Source organism: Phascolarctos cinereus, unplaced genomic scaffold, assembly GCF_003287225.1.
Source record: "Phascolarctos cinereus isolate Bilbo 61053 unplaced genomic scaffold, phaCin_HiC Scaffold_4;HRSCAF=312, whole genome shotgun sequence".
In the NCBI taxonomy this organism is placed as follows: Eukaryota; Metazoa; Chordata; class Mammalia; order Diprotodontia; family Phascolarctidae; genus Phascolarctos; species Phascolarctos cinereus.
Genome location: NW_027555847.1, coordinates 489908504 through 489929722, shown reverse-complemented (window position 1 = coordinate 489929722; position 21219 = coordinate 489908504). Strand labels below are relative to the sequence as shown.

At 37.3% G+C, this 21219-nt stretch overlaps 1 protein-coding gene across 1 annotated transcript in view; it reads right to left on the bottom strand.

The window, feature by feature from the left end:
• LOC110212535 (coiled-coil domain-containing protein 178-like) overlaps window positions 1–21219 on the bottom strand; it is a 128412-nt gene that overhangs the window by 69383 nt on the left and 37810 nt on the right. The window contains exons 2-4 of the mRNA XM_078151782.1: window positions 20127–20222; window positions 19866–20002; window positions 2510–2693 (exon numbers count right to left, since the gene is read on the bottom strand). Of these exons, the coding sequence (XP_078007908.1) occupies window positions 2510–2693; window positions 19866–20002; window positions 20127–20222 (417 nt within the window). The remainder of the gene's footprint in view (window positions 1–2509; window positions 2694–19865; window positions 20003–20126; window positions 20223–21219) is intronic.

The window sequence follows — 21219 nt, the reverse complement described above, 5'->3', positions numbered from 1 at the left end:
AGCCAATATAATAGAAATGACAATTCTACCTAAAATTTATTTACTCAGTGTCACACAAAGCTATCAAAAATCGTTTTATAAAGCTAGAAAAAACAATAACAAAATTCCCCTGGGAGAATAAAAGGCCAAGAATATCAAGGGAGTCAATGAAAAAAAAAAAGTTAAGGAAGGTAGCTTGGCCATATTATATCTCAAAATGTGTTACAAAGTGGTAATCATCAAAACAAACTGGTACTGGTTAACAACGGAATGGCAAATCAGTGGACTAGATTAGGTACACGATACACAGGAGTACATGACCATAGTAACCTAATGTTTGACAAATTTAAAGATCCAAGCTTTGTGGACAAGAACTCGCTATTTGACAAAAGTTGCTGGGAAATTTAGAAAGCAGTTTGGCAGAAACTAGATATAGACCAATATCTCACATGGTATACCTAGATAAGGTCAAAATAGGTACATGACTTATACATAAACAGTGATGCCATAAGCCAATTATGGGAACATGAGATAGTTTGTGTGTCAAATATATGGATAAGGGAAGAATTTATGACCAAGCAAGAGATAGAAACCATTATGGAATGTAAAATGGATAATTTTGATTACATTAAATTAGGAAGGTTTTGCACAATCAAAACCAATACAGCCACGATTAGAAGGAAAGCAGAAAACTAGAACGAAAAAATTTACAGAAGCTTCTCTGGGAAATGCCTTATTTTTTGAATATATAAAAACGGAGTCAAATTTGTAAGAATACAGGCCATTTCCCAATTCATAAATGGTCAAAGGTTTTGAACAGGCATTGTTCAGATGAAGAAATCAAAGCTATATACAATCATAAGAAAAAATGCTCTAAAGCACTATTGATTAGAGAAATGCAAATTAAAACAACTCTGAGATACCACCTCATGACTATCAGATTGGTTAGTATGACAGAAAAGGAAAATGACAAATTTTGGAGGGGATGTAGAAAAATTGGGACATTAATGCACTGTGCTTGGAGTGGTGAACTGATCCAACCATTCTGTAAAGGAATTTGAAACTATACCCAAAAGGCCATAAAACTATACATATTCTTTGATCTTGGAAAACCACTACTAGGTCTGTTTCCCAAAGAGATCAAAGAAAAGGGAACAGGATCTATTTGTACAAAAATATTTACAACAGCTCTTTTTGTGGTGGCAAATAATTGGAAATCAAAGGGATGACCACCAAATGGGGAATGGCTGAACAACTTGTAGTATATGCTTGTGATGGAATACCATTGTTCCATAAGAAATGATGAGCAGGTGGACTTCAGAAAAACCTGGACTTACATGAACTGATGCTGAGTGAAGTGAGCAGAACGAGGAGAACATTGTACACAGTAACAGCAACACTGTGTGATGATCAACTTTGACAGACTTAACTCTTCTCAGCAATACAAGAATCTAAGACAATTCCAAAAGACTCATGATGGAGTCTATCTACATCCAGAGGGGGAAAAAAAACTATGGAGTCTGAATACAGATGGAAGCATACTATTTTCTCTTTTTTTCTCTTTCTTCTTTCTAGTGGTTTTTCACTTTGGTTCTAATTCTTCTTTTCAACATGACTAATGTGGAAATATGTTTAATATGATTGTACATGTATACCCTGTATCAAATCGCATGACATCTTGAGGAGGGGGGAATGGAGGGAGAAGAGAAAATATAGAATTCAAAATCTTATAGAAGAGAATGTTGAAAACTAAAAACAAATGAATAAATAAAATTTAAAAAAGAAATGATGATAAGGATGCTGTCAGGAAGACCTGGAAAAATTTACATGAACTGATTCAAAGTGAAATGAAAGAACCATGAGAACATTGTACACAGTAACAGCAATATTGTACATTAATCGACTGTGATTTACTAAACTTTTCCTAGCAATACAATGATCTAAGACAATTCCAAAGGACTCCAGAGAAAAAAAAACTGATGGAATCTGAATACAAATCTCTTTATTCTTCTTGGAGTACTTTTGTCTGTGTTTTCTTCTATATCATGACTAATACGGAAATGTTTTGCATGACTGCACATTTAACCTATATCAAATGCTTACCTTCCCAGTGAAGGGGCAGAGGAGGGAGAAAATTTGGAACTAAATTTTTTTTAAATGAATGTTAAAAAAAATGTATGCCTGTAATCGGAAAAAATATAAAATATTTGAAAAAAATAAAAATTATTTGTTATAAGGGATGGCTTTCTGGTAAGTGAGGGAAAGATACAGTGGGGAATGTGCAAGATGTACAGGTAAAAGATATCAATAATAATCTATTTTTTTTAAATCAACATACCAAAGAAAGAAAACTTTTCTTGATGCTCAATTATTTTTCTTTCTGGTTTTGTCTAATAATCCCTCCTCAACTTACAATACTCAACACAACCACATTTATTGGAGTTACTAACTCCTAAGCATTACTTAAAAAATAATATAGTTATCAACATTTTTAAACCAAGAACTAATTAAAACATAAAAGGTATACAACCATGAATTTTTTTCTTTCTTCCAATAACTTCTGTTCCCATTCATCTGTTTTTCTTTTGGTTGCATTGTAAATATTAACCACATGAGCAATGTCTTTTAACAATTTTTGGAGCATTTCATCATCTTTAGTCTTCAGTTTCACTAACTCCAGGATTGTATCATCATACTCTCCTTTTCTGTTTAAACTATGAAGAAAGAGAAGACATGAAAGATCCTTACTTTTAATCTCATTCACTGAGCAAAATTATTCAACAGAGTCTTCAAAAATGAAACTAGGTAAAAGTCACATTTGAGCTTGCAAAGAACCCAAAATAACAAGGTATTCTATTAAAATATAATGCTGAGATTACCACATACACCACTCTCACATTCTTTCATGGTCTATTCCTACAGATGACTTATAAATCTACATACTTAATATTCTCTCTCTCTCTCTCTCTCTCTCTCTCTCTCTCTCTCTCTCTCTCTCTCTCTCTCTCTCTCTCTCTCTCTCTCTCTCTCTCTCTCTCTCTCTCTCTCTCTCTCTTTCTCTCTCTCTCTCTGTCCCTTATGTCTGTCTCTGTCTCTCTCTCCCTCTTTCTCCTAAACCCCAAGCCCACCTTACCAACTACCTGCTGAGACCAGCATGTCCTTCAGGCATCCCAAACTTAGCATGTACAAACAAGAACCCATTCCATTTTCTCCTAAAACAATCTCCCCTCCAAACTTCTCCATTTCTGTTAATAGCACCACTATTCTTCCAAGTACCCAGGCTCATAATCTTAGAGTTATTTTTGATTCCTTCCTCTACCTTACTTTCCACATCCAATCTGTTAATAAATTATATTAATTCTACTTCCATGTAGCTGTCCTTCTCTCCAGTCTCTCACCTTATCTAGGCTTTCATCACTTGTCACCAAGATGAATGCAAAAGCCCTATAACTGATATCATTGCCTCCAATCTCTCTATATTAAATCCATCCTTCACACAGCTACCAAGTTCATATTCCCAAAATGCAATATGACCATGTCACCCTCATACTCAAAAGTCTTCCATGGAGTCTTATTGTCCCCAAGATAAAATGAAAACGTATCAGTGGGACATTTAAAGCCTTCCATAATCTGGTTTCCACCTACCTGTATGTAACATTCCATCTTTACACATGGCATTTCCTCTGGTTTTGTAAAAGTATTGTACATTTGGGATGTATTTATCCTTCATTTTTGTCTTAAAGAATCCCTGACTTCCTTCAAAACTAAAATTCGGGTGCCACTTCATATACAAGGTCTTGTCTGAGTCCTCCTACTCCCCTGTAGCATTCTTTCCTTCTTAAAATTTTATACACACACACACACACACACACACACACTTGTGGATTCTCCCCAACCCCCCAGTAGAATATAAATTCTTCAAGGCAAGGACTATTGTCTTTGTATAATATTAAAAAAAGACAAAAGGTTGTCTTATGTAATAACCTATATAATATTAGCATTGATATAGCATTTTGGAGTTTACACAGTACTTTATAAAAATCATCTCAATTTATTCTCATAGCAACCCTGAGAAGTATTTGCTACTATTATTTCTATTTCACAGGTAAGGAAACTGAGTCAGACAAGTTAAGTGATTTACTCATGATCACACAGCTAGTAAATGTCTGAGGCTTGATTTGATCTTGGGTTTTCCAGACTCCAAATGCAACACTGTGCCTCCCAGTGGTATGCACATAGTCGACACTTAATGTTTGTTGAATTTTTTGAATTGATGCAGAGTGAACTGAATTGAACTGAATCCATCCTCGCCCTGTTACTGTTCACAATCAGGAAGGCATATAATTTATTAGAAGAAAAGGAAGGCAGCAGTTGTGTCCAATAACTCTGCCTCTACCTTTCTTTGACAAATCCAGTTGTCAGACACACATGAAAGCAAAGCGAGCCTGGACTTTTAGAGAGGTGTTTTTAGACTTGCTTCTGAGGTGGCTGTTCAGTCACCAGAGAGGGCTAGAAAGTCAAATGAATCCGCACTGTTGGTTGGTTGGTTGTTGTCCTTCATTCTTGAAGACCAAAATGACATCACTATATTAGAGTCAAGGTACAGTGTGTCGGACTGTGGCTGGTTAGACCAACATGAGCTCAGAATGCTCTGCCACCGGGCACAGATAGTCCATAGGAACATTTGAGGTAGAGATATCTCTAAATTTATACATTTTACCTTTCTTTTGAGCTACTGCAATTTTGCTTCAGTCACAAAGCACAGCGCCATCTTTGACAGAGGTGTGCCATGCTGGGCAGTCCTTCGTCAGCATCACCCATGTCATTCAATCGATTCCAAAGTTCTTCAGAGAGACCTTGAGAGTTTCCTTGTATCGCTTCTTCTCACCACCATGTGAGTACCTTCCTTGCATGAATTCTCCATAAAACGCTCTTTTAGGCAAATGTACATTTGGCATTCAAACAATGTGGCCAGCCCGTCAGAGTTGCACTCTTTGCAACAGAGTTTGAATGCTTGGGAGTTCAGTTCAAGAACGGACCTCAGTGTCAGTACCTTATCTTACTAGCTGATCTTCAGAATCTTCCTAAGACAATTCAAATGGAAGCAATTGAGTTTTCTGGCATAGTGCTAGTATGTGGATAGTAGACTGTCCAGCTTTCACAGGCATGCAACAATAAGGTCAGCATGATAGCTCAATTTGGTAGGCAGTCTAATACCTCTCTCTCCCACATTTTCCTTCAGAGCTAGCTCTGGCAATGTGTGCATCAACTTCATTATGAATGTGTACATCCCTGAAAAATATACTGTTAAGGTAAGTGAACTTATCCAGAGTGTTCAAAACATCTTCATTTGCTATAAAGAATGGTTCCACATACGTATGGTGTGGTGTCAGCTGGTGGAGAAGCTCTGTTTTCTCGGTGTTGTCAGACCAAAATTAACACAAGCAGCAGAGACTCAATCCATACTTTGTTGCATCTCAGCTTTAGAGACTGCATTGTGTGCACAATCATCTGCACCAACTCTCCCTTCACTTTAATCTTGGCTTGTACCCTTTTCAAGTTAAATAATTTACCATCAGTACAGTAGCTTATTTCGATGCTGTGTTCATTCTCATTGAAGGTATCTGACAACATTGCTGAAAACATCATGCTAAAAAGCATGGGAGCAAGTGCACCGACTTCTTTCACTCCATTAGTGACTGAGAAAGCACAAGGGCATTATCCATTATCCAGATCCCAGGCAAACACAGTTCTGATGAACTTTTCCAGGCAATCAAATTTTGACATAATTTTCCACAAGCCCTCACGACTGACAAAACCAAAGGTCTCAGTCAGATCGAGGAATGTTGCGTACAGACCTCTGTTCTGCTCCTGGTATTTATCCTGGAGTTGTCAAGCAGCAAACGCCATATCAATTGTTCCTTGTCCCTTTCTGAAGCTACACTGGCTGTCAGGTGGATAAGCATCTTCCAGGTAAAGGATCAGCCTATTAAGGAGGACTCTGGCAAGAATCCTGCTGGGAATGATTAAGAGACAGTCCCACCCTGTGACTGTCACAGGACAATCTACTTCCTTTATTTTTGTAGAGATGGAAAGCATCCTTGAACTCCGGGGCAATAAACTCCTCTTGCCATGCAACCTAGAAAAACTCAGTCAACTTTTTTTATGAGTAGTGGATCTCCTGCCTTGTAAATCTCAGTTGGAATAGAATCAGCACCAGGTGCTTTGCCACATGAGAGGAACCAAATGGCATTCAAAACCTCTTCTTCATATAGAAATTCTGCTAGAGAGGGACTGACTTCAGCCTGAGGATGGTATCATCTATGGCTTCAGCACTGATTGATGATGATCAGTTGAGAAAATTGTGGAAGTGTTCAGCCCATCTCTCTAGGATTACGTCCTTTTTACTAATCAATGTGGCTCCATCAACACTAAGTAGTTGAGATACAGCATAGGTCTTTGGCCCATAAATAGCCTTCAGGGCATCAAAAAAGTGTTTGGGATTGTTGCTATCAGTGTAAAACTGACTTTCACTTACCTTCTTACTGAGCCAAGAATCTTGCATCTTTCTAAACTTCATTTGCACTTTACTTTTGGTGGAGTTAAACACTGCCTTCTTAGAGATGGATGAACTAGCCTGCTGATAAACCCTGTGGAGTTCTCATTTTTTGTTTAGCAGTTTCTAAATTTCCCCATCATTTTCATCAAACCAGTCTTGATGTTTGCAAGTGTTCTCACCCAGATGAGTAAATGCAGGGCGTTTCACCTAATCTCTGAAAGCTGTCCACTTCTTTTCTGCTCTACTGTTGCCAACTATGTGTTGGCTCAGCCTTTAAGAGTAAACAATGAACTATTCCCACTCGGAATCTCTCTAATCTGTTGACATTAAATCTTCTGATAGTCATCTTGCCTAGGAGCCACCACTTTTGTTGAATGAGAATATTTAACTTGGAGAGGATAAATCTATTATCAGTCCAGCTCTCTGAGCCACACAACATCTCCATCACTTTCACATCCTTTCTCTCTTTTCTCCTTATAATGATACACTCTATTAAATGCCAATGTTTGCTGCAAGGGTGCATCTACGAATGTTTATTCCATTTAAGTAAATGTTGTGTGTTGGTCATGAGATACACAAGTCTTCACTAGTAACTGACCATTACTGCTGCTGTTTCCAACAGCATTCCACTCCTCCCAAGGACTCCCTGCCATGTCTAGTAGTCTTTGCCTATTCTTGCATAAAGTCACCCAGAACTATAAGCTTTTCTTCTTTTGGCACATCGATTGGCACATACGAGGGTCTACAGGTCTTCATAAAATTTTCCTTTAACCTCATCAGGATTCATCGGGGTGGGAGAATAGCCACTAATGATGGTCGTGTGTCACTTTCCTGCAAGTGGCAATTGCATTGTCATGAGCCTGTCATTCACTCCTTTGGTAGGCATACAAGTTTGTTTACTAAATTAGTTTTGATTGCAAAACCTACACCAGCTTCATGACGCTCCCCTTTGCTGTGGCCACTCCAGAAAAAGGTGTATACAGCTCTGACTTCAGTAAGCTGGCCTTCATTTGCCAGCTTTGTTTCACTGAGGGCTGCTATTTGGATGTGATACCTGCTAAGTTCTCTTGCAACAAGAGGTGTTCATCTTTCAGATCTATTGGATTTTTTGCTGCCCATAAGAATGCATGCATTCCATGTATTGAGTAGAATCATCTTTGCAGAAGTTTTTGTACACTTTTTTGTGTTTCCTCATCTACCATAGTAACCAGGCCAGGGTTGGAGAAAGCTGACAATTTTTACGACTCCTTTTCTAGCCCCTTCCTCACACTAAAACATGAGCAGTGTGGTCCTTGAAAGGCTGATTTGACACCCAAAGGGCTGCCAAACCTCACTACTGCTTCCAGTGAGAAGACAACTCCATGGCCCAGGCTACCTGTGTGCAAGGTTGTGACTACAGCTCCCAGTGTATCCACACCTGCTGCTTCATCACTTCTGTTCACCACAGGACTCTGAGACAGATAAAAATGGTAAAATGGTGTGGGTTATATCTTTTGATTCATACACAAATTGTGCCATCTCTACAGAAGGTGACTTCTTGGATTGCCTTCCTGTAGTGGACTGTTCAGCAAAATAATAATGTATTAAGGGACAGTATATTCCATAGGGATTCAGCAACATAGGCAAGAAAGGAGGCCCCTTTTTGGTGGACAATTTCGTTGGGAAGTAATAGTGCAATGTCAGTCAGCAGTATAGACATAACTTATTACATATAGCATCAATTCATCCTACCCAGGACTCTGAAATCACCTACTTCATCATTTCTCAAAGATACAATAATATTCCACATTACATCCATATGCCATGACTTGTTCAGTCATTCCTTAACTGTGTAAGAGACCATTTAAGACACTTCCACAATTTCTAGTTCTTTGATTTTCTTTCTTTTTTTTTTTTTTTGCCCCTTTAATTCCCCCTTGTAGGATCAAGAAATGTATCTGTTTGTAACTATTCCTTCCCTGATATTATCCTCTTTCTTAAGTTCATCTTTTCCACTATCCTCACTTGTGTCCCTAATTAATTTAAGGTATTTCTAAACTAAACTGTTGTATGCATATGTGTTCAATACCTCCATTATCTGTTTCAGGTAAGAATGAGTTTCATCTGAAGCCCACTTCCCTGACCCCTTTGTCCATGTTTGCATGCATGCACAAGCAGGTGCTGTAGTGGGTAGAGTTCTTAGCTTGGAGTCAGGATGCTTGAATTCCAATCTGGCCTCAGGCACTAAATAGCTATGTGGACTCAGGCAAGTCATTTACCTGTTGCTTGCTTCAGTTTCCTCCTCTGTAAAATGGGATTATAGCACTTACAAAGTTATTGTTGGGATCAAATGAGATAATAATTGCAAAGTGTTTAGCATAGTGTCTGAGATATAATTAGTGCTATATAAAGGGTTTTTTTTGTTGTTGTTCAGTCATTTTTAGTCACGTCCTCCTCTCCATGACCCCATTTACGGTTTTCTCAGCAAAGATTCTGGAGTAGTTCACCTTTTCCTCCCCCAGCTCATTTTATACATGCGGAAACTGCAGCAAACAGTGTTAAGTGACTTGACCAGGGTCACATAGCTAGTGTCTGAGGACAGATTTGAACTCAGGAACATAAGTCTTCTTGATTCCAGGCCTGGCATTCTATTCACTGTGCCACCTAGCTTCCCCCTAAATAGAGTTAGTTATTTTTATGCTTCTTATACCCCAATTATAAGAAAATTAGATGAAAATCCATTTTTCCCCTTAAATCTCTGCTTGTAGTCATGGTCTTACTCCTGTCTGGAGATCTCTAAACTTGCAATCATATTTTTTTACTGGTTAGTGTTTTCTTTGATTTCCTCATCTCTCCAGTTTTAGTTCTTGAAAAGGGCCAGGACTTGGCTTTGCACACTGCCGCTCTTTTGGGTGGGAAGGTAGGCTTTACTTTACCCTGGGTGTCCTGGGATACTATACTAACCTCCACATCCCAGACTAAGCTTCCATGGATTTTTGAGGTACAGAGTTCAAGATCTTTGGAGCCCTCTCTGTCATCTCAAGAGAGAGTTTTAGGGACCCCTGAGTCCCTAGGTCTGACCTCCTCTGCTTGCTTCTGACATTTCAGCTATATACTACCTAGGCTTCCAAGGGCCCCCATGAGGCAATCTGACACTCCCGAGACTTTCTCACAGGGGTCCTCTCATCTCAATGACTACAAACACAGTTTTGCAGTTTGTTTGTTTGTTTGTTTTGGTTTGTTTTGGTTTGGTTTTTTGTTTGTTTTGGTTTTTTTGGCAGAGAGCAGGAAGAGAGTTCAACTGTCCACATGTTTCTGGTTGACTTGTACGGTTCAGGGATAGGAGAAGTCACTTAGCATGGTTTCTCCTTGCATTTACTGATCATTATTCGGGCTAGTGTTAATGTTAAGGCTTTGCTAATGAAGATACGTAGGAGCTACAGGAGCTGATTACATTCAGAAAGCCATCTTCATGGGAAGCAAATCTCCATCTTTGTAATGATGCCTGGGTCCAGGACACCATCACAGTTCAAACTCAATACTCTTTGTTCCTAATTCTGGATCTCTTGAATTATTTTCAAACCATCTCTATGTCCACAAAGCTAGATCCTCAGAGAGTAGAAAGTGACTTTCTATACCTAGTACAATATTCCTAGGGCAATACTGCCTGCTGGACTGAGTATGCTGATCAGCTTTTAAACTTCTATATGGATGGCATATTCTGGGGCCTGGACCAATATTGCAGCCTAGATAATAGAATTACAGAATCCTGAGAATTAAAGGGATCTCAGAGGCCATCAAATCCAACCTAGAATTGAATAAGAATCTTATTTATAACATAATTGACACTGATCTTCCAATCTACCTACTGAAGTGGTCTGTACCATTTTTTGGATCGTTTTTATATGTTTGGAAAATTTCCTTTACAAGGAGCCTAAATTTGACTCTGAAACTTTTTACCCATTGAACATGGGTCTGACTACTGGTACTAAGATGAAAAAGTTTTTCCCCACAAAAGCCTTTCAAACACTTAAAAAGAATTAGCATATCCTCCCCAACTCTTCTTCAATCCAATCTAAACAGCCCTAATTCCTTCAATTGATCATTGTTTGGCATGACCTCAAGGCCCTTCACTATCCTGTTCACCTGCCATCTGGACATTCTCCGTCTTATGCCATTCCTAAAACACAGAGGAAAGAGTGCAATATAATTCTGAGGTTAGCAAACTTGGAAAATTGGAAGTATAGTGGTAGCTTAAACAGAAATAGGAAAGTTTAGCCAAGGAGAGGAAATCAAGGATCTCTTATCATTGTTTTAATATATATGTAACACGACACAAGGATTATAGAAGGATTCACCTTTTTTCTTGCTTAATGCAATGAATTTAATTAGTATATTAACAGAGGTTAAGGGGAAAGGAAATTTAAACAGGTCATGTTAATTTCAGTCAATGACTCTCAAAAGGTATGCCAGAGGCACACTATTGCTAGGTGTATTCCATGGAACTCACAAATGTGGTCACGTTTATATGCAAGAGTTTCATGTCTTCCTAATTACGTCCATTGTGCCTAGACAAGCCATCTGAGAATCACTGGCTTAAATGAAGTATTACCAGGAACCCCTGAAAATAGCAAAGAAGGTGGAGGGCATTGTGGAAGAACAAGCAAGAAGGCTAAAGAGATAACCGTGGAAACAAAGGCAGTGGGTATATCACATGTGAAAGTGAGAGAGAGGAGGACCAAAACAGTATCAGAGGCATGCAGCAGTAAGTGTGAGTTTGAAAGGTAAGGCAGGCAGGTGGGATGAGAGCAAATCCTGCCCCGTGCAAATTAGGCTAGCTTTTCCTTTAAAAGCATTACGATAATTGCAAGAGTTGGTTGGCTTTAGAGACAAGAGCCTCACACTGCCGGCATCATTTCCAAGTTACCTAAGAACAAAGCAGTCATCAGGAGTTCCTGGTACACTCTGATGCTGGTTGATCAACATGGTCAAATCTGGCAATGGGGTATCACCCAACTAAACAACTCAAGTTATGCTCAATGTTGTTGAATATTCTTCTGCTATAAATAAATAAATCTCCTTCTGTTAATTGCTGAATGATCTAAGAGTGTTTCCTTTTGTTCAGTATTGTATCTAAACCACCAGGAGACTGGACTGAGACAGATGAAGGCCAGAATATTAGGGTATAAGCCATGTGGTGCGGTAGTGCAGAAAAAAGTACTGAATTTTGAGTTAGAGAATGAAAATGTTGGTTAAAAACTGACATTGTCCCAAGTTATGGAAGCAAATCATTACACACTTATACATTATTACAAAACAAATCTAATATCAAAGCACTTGAAAGGATGTTTGAGCTGAGCTAAAAGAATAAATTGTGACTTTTCTTAGTGATTATGAGTAATAATAATATCAAGCAAATTCATTTTATTAAAAATTCCTTCTGAAACTTACAATGTATTCACTGGACATTTTTGAGAAATTAAATATAAAAAAATCAATATAAGGTCTTCAGCATATTCTGATCCAGAAACATAATGTAACTGGGTTTATGAAAAAGTTAGAGCAATGGGTCATACATTTGTAAAATAATATTTGATATGTTTCCCAATAATAAAAACAGCTATCCTAAAAATGAAGTAGAAGAAAATAAAGACCCACTCATTAATGACTTGACCAGTCTAGAGAAATATTTTTCATAGTATTTTAAATGCCTAGATCTTATGGAATTTGGACAAGGAAACTATTTGCCACAACAACTACAACACATTTGTTCTTACCCCACCTGAACAAGAACACTGAATAAATTTATCTTGCACTAGTCTAGTGCTGAAACAAGTTTTTGAACCTGAAAAGCGGTTGCATTTTGGTTATGAGTGAACAAACTTCTCTTTTTTGCTGTAGGAATTTTGCTAACCTCATAACATCTTATTTGCATGAAGCAAGATTTTCTGCTACAGTTGTAAAGACAAAATAACATCCTCTATTAGTAGTTGAATAAGCTGACACCACACTTCACTAAACTTTGACCACCCATCCCATCAATAATGTCGATGGTTAATTTTCTAATTATAAAACATATAACATGTAATTTTATAAGGATTTTGTCAATAAATATCTGTGTATGCCATGATATTTTACGATGCTGGTTATAGGAATTATGATAAATTCTTAATTTTACTTGAATAAAATGTGAGCTAAGAAAACTACATAAACTGTTTCATGAAAAGTGGGGGCAATATTGTTAAAAGGAGATTGTAAATATATGAGGGTAAAGACTCATTGGATGAATTCCCGGGGTGGTTCTAGGAAGCTCAAACCTTCACTAAGCATTCTAGGATTCATAGTATGCCTGCTGTTATTGTTTATTTGTTTTGTTTTTATTTTAACTGATCTTCCTATACTAGAACTCCAGTTTGAAATTAAATGATCTTTGAACATTAAGGCACCACTGATAGAGAGGAGAGATGGACTGACTTTCTGTCCCAGGGCAATGGCATCTGTGGGAGCTGGAAATCCTTTATAACCTATCCCTTCTTCCCTTTCTAATCTTCTTACACTCCTCTCTATACTCTGATGCAGAGAGAGAGAGACACCTAGTCCTTCCTTATCTCTGTTTCCTAGCTTTCAGCTATAATCTCACCTTACGTACCTTCCGCAAGAAGACTTTCTTGGTCCCCTTTAATGCTAATACCTTGCCTCTGAGAGTATCTCCAATTTACCCTGTCTACATACTGTTTCTACATTGTTGTTTGAATGTTATATCCTACTCTCACCCCATCCCCCACACTCTCCCCTTTAGATTTTGAGCTCCTCTAGGGTAGAACAGTTTTCCCTTTCTTTGTAGCCCTAACACACAGTACAGTGTTTGGCACACAGTAAGCTCTTAATAAAATACTTACCGACTTACTGGAGTCAGCAGCTAAGAAGACATTTGGCTTCCTAGGCCATAAGGGAGCTGTAAATATTCCATATTCTTGATACTCTACAGTGTGGGAAATGCCCAGCAGGGCAGGGGCACTGCAGGGAATGTGAAAGCACTGAAAGGTCTTTCTTCAACCCTCCTCTTCCTCTGGTATTTCTTTGGTGTTCATTAACAGGCACTGATTTTCAATTCCTTTTTATGTGATGAAATAAGCTGCCTCCTTTATATTTTATACTGCCCAGACCTCTCTGCACTAGTGGCTTCAGTAGAGATCTGGTGGTTTTAGCCACTCAGAAGATCATCCAGGAAGTTTCTTCCTAATTTGGGGTGAGGATACCCCTTCCCTGGCCACTGTTAGAGAACCATTCTCTAACTGGAGACATATATCATGACTCATTTACCCCAAATTTCCTTACAACTTTGTAAACTCCCCAAAGTAGATTTTTTTTTTTGATGAGGCAATTGGGGTTAAGTGACTTACCCAGAGTCACACAGCTAGTGTTATGTGTCTGAGGTTGCATTTGAACTCAAGTCCTCCTAACTCCAAGGCCGGTGCTCTATCCACTGCACCATCTACCTGCCCCAAAGCAGAATTTTTAAAATGGAATTTTGAGTCATTTGATTGCCTGGACTATCTATCCCCCTGACAAAAAAATTCAAACTTTCATTTGTTACTGTGATATACAGTGATTATGTTAAAATTTAAAACCACTAGATTACAGCAAACACTCAAACTAGGGGTACAGCAAATTTCTCATGGGGAAACTGAGGCAGGAGTCAAATTAGGCTCCACAACAGCATAAACCAAAAGGATCAACCAAGCTGAGAACCAGAGTTTCTCTGAGGCACCAAAATTCCAGATGGTTGCAAAAAGTAGGAAGCCTCTCCCCCTCTCCCCCTAAAAAGAGGAGGGAGATGGAGATTTAAGGCAAGATGTCAATACCAGGTCTGAAATCAGAATACAGGGAGCATCAAAATTTTATTTTGTGTGTTTTTACTTGTCTTCCCAAAGCTTCTTTCTTTTGTGGCTATTTGTATATGTTTCCTACTCCTATGTTGCACTGAAACATCAGTGTGGCCATAGACTAATTACCACAACCCTTCCAATGCCTCTCTGGGTTAGTAGGGCCATGACAGTGAGATGGTTCTCTATGAATTCTAGTAATATAAATTGAAATAGCCTTAAAAGGAGGGAACACCTACCCTTTCTAGTCTACTAGGTATCAAAAGTTGCTTCATCAGCTATATGTATATGTATACATATGTATATACATACATATATGTGTGTTTACATACGTGTGTGTGTGTGTGTGTATTCTTGCCCAATGATTGGTTACAGGTGAGGGTTTGGAAAATGTAGTTTGGAGCTGAGAGAAGAATATCCTAACAAAGACCAGTGGAATGAATATACATGGATATACATAAACATATATAGACCTAATCTACTTACATTCCCAATTACACACATATATGTACTTACATGCATGTATGTACACATATGTAGATATAGATACATAATGAGGAACATAACTGCAGACAAGAAGGAAAGAAACAAGTGTGTATATATGTATGTATATACACACACACACACACACACACACACACACATATATATATATATATATATATATATATATATACACATATACATACACACACACACAGAATATTAGAGAGAGAGAGAAAACACCTACCATGTGCCAGGCAATGTGCTAAGCACATTACAAATACTATTTCATCTGATCCTTACAACAACCCTAGGGTGTAGGTACTATTATTATCTTCCATTTACAGTTGAAGAAACTGAGTCAGACAGGGATTAAGTGACTTACCCAGGGTCACACAGCTAGGAAGTGACTGAGGCAAAATTTGAACTCAGGTCTTATTCATTGGACCACCTGGCAGCTGAGGAAGACAAATGATTGCTCCCTACGTAGCTAGAAAGAACGAGTACTGCCATTTATATTTCTTTCCAAGATGTTCTGTCGGTGCTGAAATTAAGATGGAAAGAACTGGCCAAAGGCACTCGTGGGTGCGATGGCAGTCAGATCCCTGATTTCATGCCACTGGGCTGGCTCAACGAGTATAATGTCAGTCCATCTGGGAAACATGCAACTTCGCCATTTAGTCACTGACTGCAAGAATTACTGCAAAAAACACTAAGAGCAGAATCACTAATTCATAAAAAGGGGCACATTCTGGGGCAGTCAGTATTTAAAAATATATAGATACAGATTTATCCCATTGTATGTGTGAAAGAGAGAGAGAGAGAAAGGTAAGGGAGTGTACACACGTGTCTGTGTCTGTGTGTGTGTGTGTGTGTGTGTGTATACTCTCTAGTATACATATATATGTGTGTGTTACAGAGTATATGGAATGCATGCATACACCCATTACATACATACATACATACACACACTTACACACATTTATAAAGATACACACATATATATGTATATACATGCACAAATACATACATTCCACTCTAGTTAATGTCAGCATAGTGAGGGATGAAACTGAAACTGATGGTAAGAACTGCTTTGGCGGGGTTCCAGAGTTTTTAATGTGATATTATTGTTAATCCCTTGACAGCAGGGACCCTTTTTGCCATTCTTTGTATCCCTAGCGCTTAGGCCTTGATCACTGAATGGGTGTTGCCTCAGTCAAACTGAGACCGGTTGTGGACCTTAGCTTGAAAAGCCCAAGGTTCCCCACTGCATGCTGGGCCATCTCCAGCTGTCCTGATCTATATCTTGCCACTGGACACAGATGGCTCTGGAGAAGAAAGTGAGGTTGGTGACTTTGCACCACCTTCTCTCACTTAAATCCAATTCACTTGCATGTCATCTTCCTGATTTCATAGTCACTCCTCTTCAAGAAAGAAGAACAAACAGGAGCAGTAAGCAGGAACTTAGCACAATGTCTGCCACATAGTGGATGCTTGTTAAGTTGAAAGGACACGACATATACAGAATGTCATTTTCCCCCCGATTTCCTCTTTAAACCTAGCCATTGTTTAATAGGTCATTGTTTTCAGCTTCTATGTAATTATATGCCTTTTACTCATATTATAGTTATTTAGCTCTAATCTTGTTTCAAAGTGGCCTAAAAATAAAACATGTATGATTTGCCTTCCTTAATTTACATAAGGTTTCTCTATATCCTAGTATGTGAGAAATTTTTTGTGAGTTTTCCACGTGTACATGGGAAAAAATGTGTATTTTCTGTTTCTTCTGTTTCTCTCCCTGTAAGTTATTAAATAAGTAGTTTCATTCTCTAATTTCTTTCTTGCTAATCCTCATTGTTGCTTTATAATATTCTTATAAGGGTTGTCTCTTATTATTATGTTTTCATGTATTTCTTCATGGACTGCTATTTTTAAAGAATTGAATTTTCTGGAGAATGTAAATTGTTCAGATCAGGGCTAAACTCCCCGAGGTACAAGGAAAAGGGTGCTAGGTGATATCCGCTCAGATCCACAAGCTTCTGCCTCTAGCAAGCATATTCTTTTGTCAATCCTAAAGGACATTAGATAGAAACACTGATTCAAAAGTTTTACAAAAACGTTAGAGATGTGTTTGTCTGAGGAGGGGAGGAAGGGACCTCTAAGATTTCTGAGATTAGCATACCTTCAGGAAAATGTTGACTCTAGAAATCTTTGCTTTATTCCTGATCTAATTGGAAAGGATTCTAGCATTTCTCCAATATTAACAATTCTGGATCTTAGTTTTACGTATACATCTTTTATCATATGAAGGAAAAGTTTTATTATGCCTATGCTTTTACATTTTTCAATATAAATGAATACCATAATTTGTCAAAAGGCCTTTCCATGCTTCTATTTATATAATCATGTAATTATTTTGTTCTTGTTATCAGTATGGCCTACCATGTTTATAGGTTTCCTAATATCAAATTATTTCTATATTCCTGGAATAAATCCAACCAAGTCATATTGAATAATCCTTTGAATGTACTGGTATAGCCTGTCTGCTAATATTTTATTCAAAATGTTTACTTCAAAATTCAATAATGATATTGGTCTATTGTTTTCTTTCTCTGCTTTATCCCTACTTTGGATATGAGGACTCTATTTTACTTATAAGGAGGGAAGGGAACAAGCATTTATTAAGCTCCTGATTTGCACCAGTTACTGTACTAAGGACTTCACGAATAATATCTGATTAGATCTTCCCAAGCAGGTGCTATTAGTAGATACTATTCTGATTCCCATTTTACAATTAAGGAAACTGAAACAGACAGAAGTTAAATGATTTGCCCAGGATCACAGAGAGAAAGTAATTGTCTGAGGCTGAATTTGAATTTAGGTCCTTCTGACTCAAGGTCCAGAAGGCCATACACTATGCCACCTAGCCGCATAGGTGTTTGAAGTATCTTCTATCTCTATTTTTGCAAACAACTTATGTAATATAGGACTTAATTGTCTTTTATTTTCTTTTCCTTTTAAATATTTGCTAGACCTCACTTGTAAATTCATCTAAACCTGTTTGGTTTTTTTTCCCCTTTAATAACATGGTCAATTTCTGTTTCTGATATTACATTGCTTTCATTAAATTTTCTATTTCTTGTTCTGTTAATCCAAGTATTTTACATTTTTATAAATATTCATACATTTCATCTGAGTTTTCCATTATACTGGCCATACAGTTTTTACTTTGGTAATTCATTCTAATTAGCTAATTTATTTATCTTATTAGAAAAACAGCTCTTAATTTGTTTATCATCTGAATATTTTATTTGTCCTCAATTTTCTTTATTTCTTTTTTAATTTTCAGAATTTCTATTTTTGTATTTATTTGGAATTTAAAATTTTGATTTCTGTATAATACTGTTACAATAATAGTTCATTTTAATCCTAGGGGGCAACATCAAATGACTGTTAAAATCCACATGGTTCCTCCTCCCCCTTCAATTGTAGGGAATTTACTTTGGGTGAAAAGTTATGAATTTAGTAACAATCATACTGAGATACCAATAAGAAAAATTCTTAACATTTGGGTAGAGATTGGTCTCTTGCCTAATTTTACATGCATGTGTGTGTGTGTGTGTGTGTGTGTGTGTATGAAAAAACAGATGCCTGTAAAGCAAATGATCTTCTTTGGTAACTCCCTTCTTCACTATAGTTCAGCCATACCTCTGAATTCTCAGAGGTATTCAAGAAAAGGATGCTAGTCCTTCAGAATCTCTCTCCTGAATCTAATATAGTTCTTTCCTTGTACAGATTACTTAGTGCTTGCCCAAGTCTTCCTCACAATAGCTTTGCTTATTTCAAAAAGGTATACAGTCCCCAATCAAGAAATATTCTTATCTAATAAAAGTAATTATTTAAGGGAGTTGAATAATAAACTAATAATAAAATTTTAAATGATAATAAAAATATAATTAAATTTTAAGTTGGTAGGACTTACCCTTACATTAGTTATGCCTTAGTTTTATGCTCAACTGGATTTTTTTCTTTTGCTGATCAACATGTTCAGAGATGTAAAATTTCCTACTACATCCCAAAAGTTTTGATTTGTTGTCTCATTGCTGTCATTTTCTTCGAAAAATTTAGGTAATATTTATTTTGTTCTTAGAGCCACTTAGTCTTTCACTTATAATCATTTTTGTAGAATGGTCTGTAAAGGATTCTTTAATTTTCTGCCATACTACATTTGTTTTTGAGTTCTTTATGTCTCAGTACATGTTTAATTTTTGTAATTATAAATTTGCATCTTAAATATAATAATGTATTGTAAATTTGTGGGGTTTTCCTGCATTAAAGTTTTAGGGTTTTTGCTTTTTGCTTTTTTTTTTTTTTTGGCAATTGGAGTTAAGTGACTTGGCCCAGGGTCACACAGCTAGATGCATTAAAATTTTAATGATGGAATATTGCATCATGTAACTATAGTATCATATTGTAAACAAGTCATGACACGCACACATTCCTGCCAATGCATGCTGGACTTAGTGCACTATATGCTCACCCGCCAACACCTGTTTGTTAAGATTTGACCGCTGATTGGTTATTACTTGGATTTTTTGTTTTAATTTGATAAATAATCTAATCACTATGACTTTAACTCTGTTACACTACAGATGAAACATGTACAAATGATTTTTCAAAATTTTCTTATCTTTTCTTTCATTATGCTTCCACCACCCCCTTATTTTTATTCAGTGTCCCCCAGTTACACCCAAGGCTACTAGCGCCCCCCTGGATCATTCCAGCACCCCCCATGGGGCAGTACTGCCCACTTTGGGAACCTATGTTTCTAGATCTAAGTTAATCTGTCAAAATTCTCACAGCACAGTTGTGTTGTGGTCAGCCCACTGTAATAGTGTTTTCCTCCAGGTCTCCCTTTTCATCTCCCTTCAAATTTTCCATCTGCATTTAGCACATTCTGAATAAAAGTTTGGGATTACCTATCTTTGATTCCCTGTAATGTAGCTTGGTTTTCTTCCACTAGTGATGTATTGGCATGCAATAGTGAATCTGTTTTCATTAGGACTCCTTCAAGTTCATTCTGCAGCTTCTGGATTTCATTGTTCCAAAATTTTTTCTTAAGAAATAAAATGAGACCCATAAGGTAAGATACAAGCTTCTCCCTTTCCCAGAGCAAAATATGGACAGAGAATTATTTTTAGAAACAATTAATGAACATTCCCAGATGGAAGGAAACTTACCACATCGAGATATTCAGTCAATGAATCTTCACATTCTTTTTCTAACTGTTTAATCTTCTGGGCCTGAAGATTCACTGCTTCTTGCAACTCAATTAACTAAATAAAAAAAAAAAGTTTTAAAGGTTCATTGTAAGTGTATAACAAGGAATAAAAAAGGAGTGAAAAAAAATTCAGCACAACTCAACAACAGATCAAGTCTGACATTATCTGTAATGTTCCACATTCATAGTACTCCACCTCTACAAAGAAGGAAAGAAGAGGTCTTAAGAGCAAATTTTAACTCTGAAATATTTAAATGGATTGAAAGTTGTATGAGGCACAACATATTTAGAAGTCACCCCATGCAGGTATGAAACAAGGAAATGGAATAGGTTCCTACAACTTATGACATTGTGTCTTCATGAGGATAAATAGACAAGAGAGAAATCCAGGCCAAAGATGGTCTCATTCATCAGTTGTATAAGACGACATCCTTCATAACTAAATTACCAATGTGCACCAAGATAGAATTTTTAGTACACAATTAAAATACATGAAGCAAAGCAGAATGTTCTGAAATAGCAAATTTAAAATACTGCTCCATTAGGGAAAGCCAATTGGCAAAGAAAAATTTTAAAAACATTTCCTGAAGCAAAATTAATTTAGAAGAGGTCATCTAGTACAACTCACTAATTTCATGGAGCAGGTAAAAGTGGAGCAGGAGTGAGGTAAAGTGACTTACTCCAGATGTGATCGCTTTTCACATTCACACCTGGAGTAAGCAGCAGAGCTGAGATTGGAAACTTCTGATCCCAAATTGTGCAAATTTTTTCTTTTTAGTTCTGGCCAGAAACTCTGAGGGTCGTCCCCTCCCAGATCAATTTTTTTGTAAAAGCAAACTGACAGCTAGGAAAGACTTTGGCTTTAAAAAGCCGAGGTCTCTCACTGCATGCAGAGCAATTGTCAGTGGTACTGACCTATATCTTGCCCCTGGACTCCAATGACCAGAGGAGAGAATGAGGCTGACAACTGTACAGTCCTGCCTCACTCAAATCCAAATCACTTGCAAGTCAAGACATGACCCTCTTGATGTCATTGGTCCATTTCTTTTTTT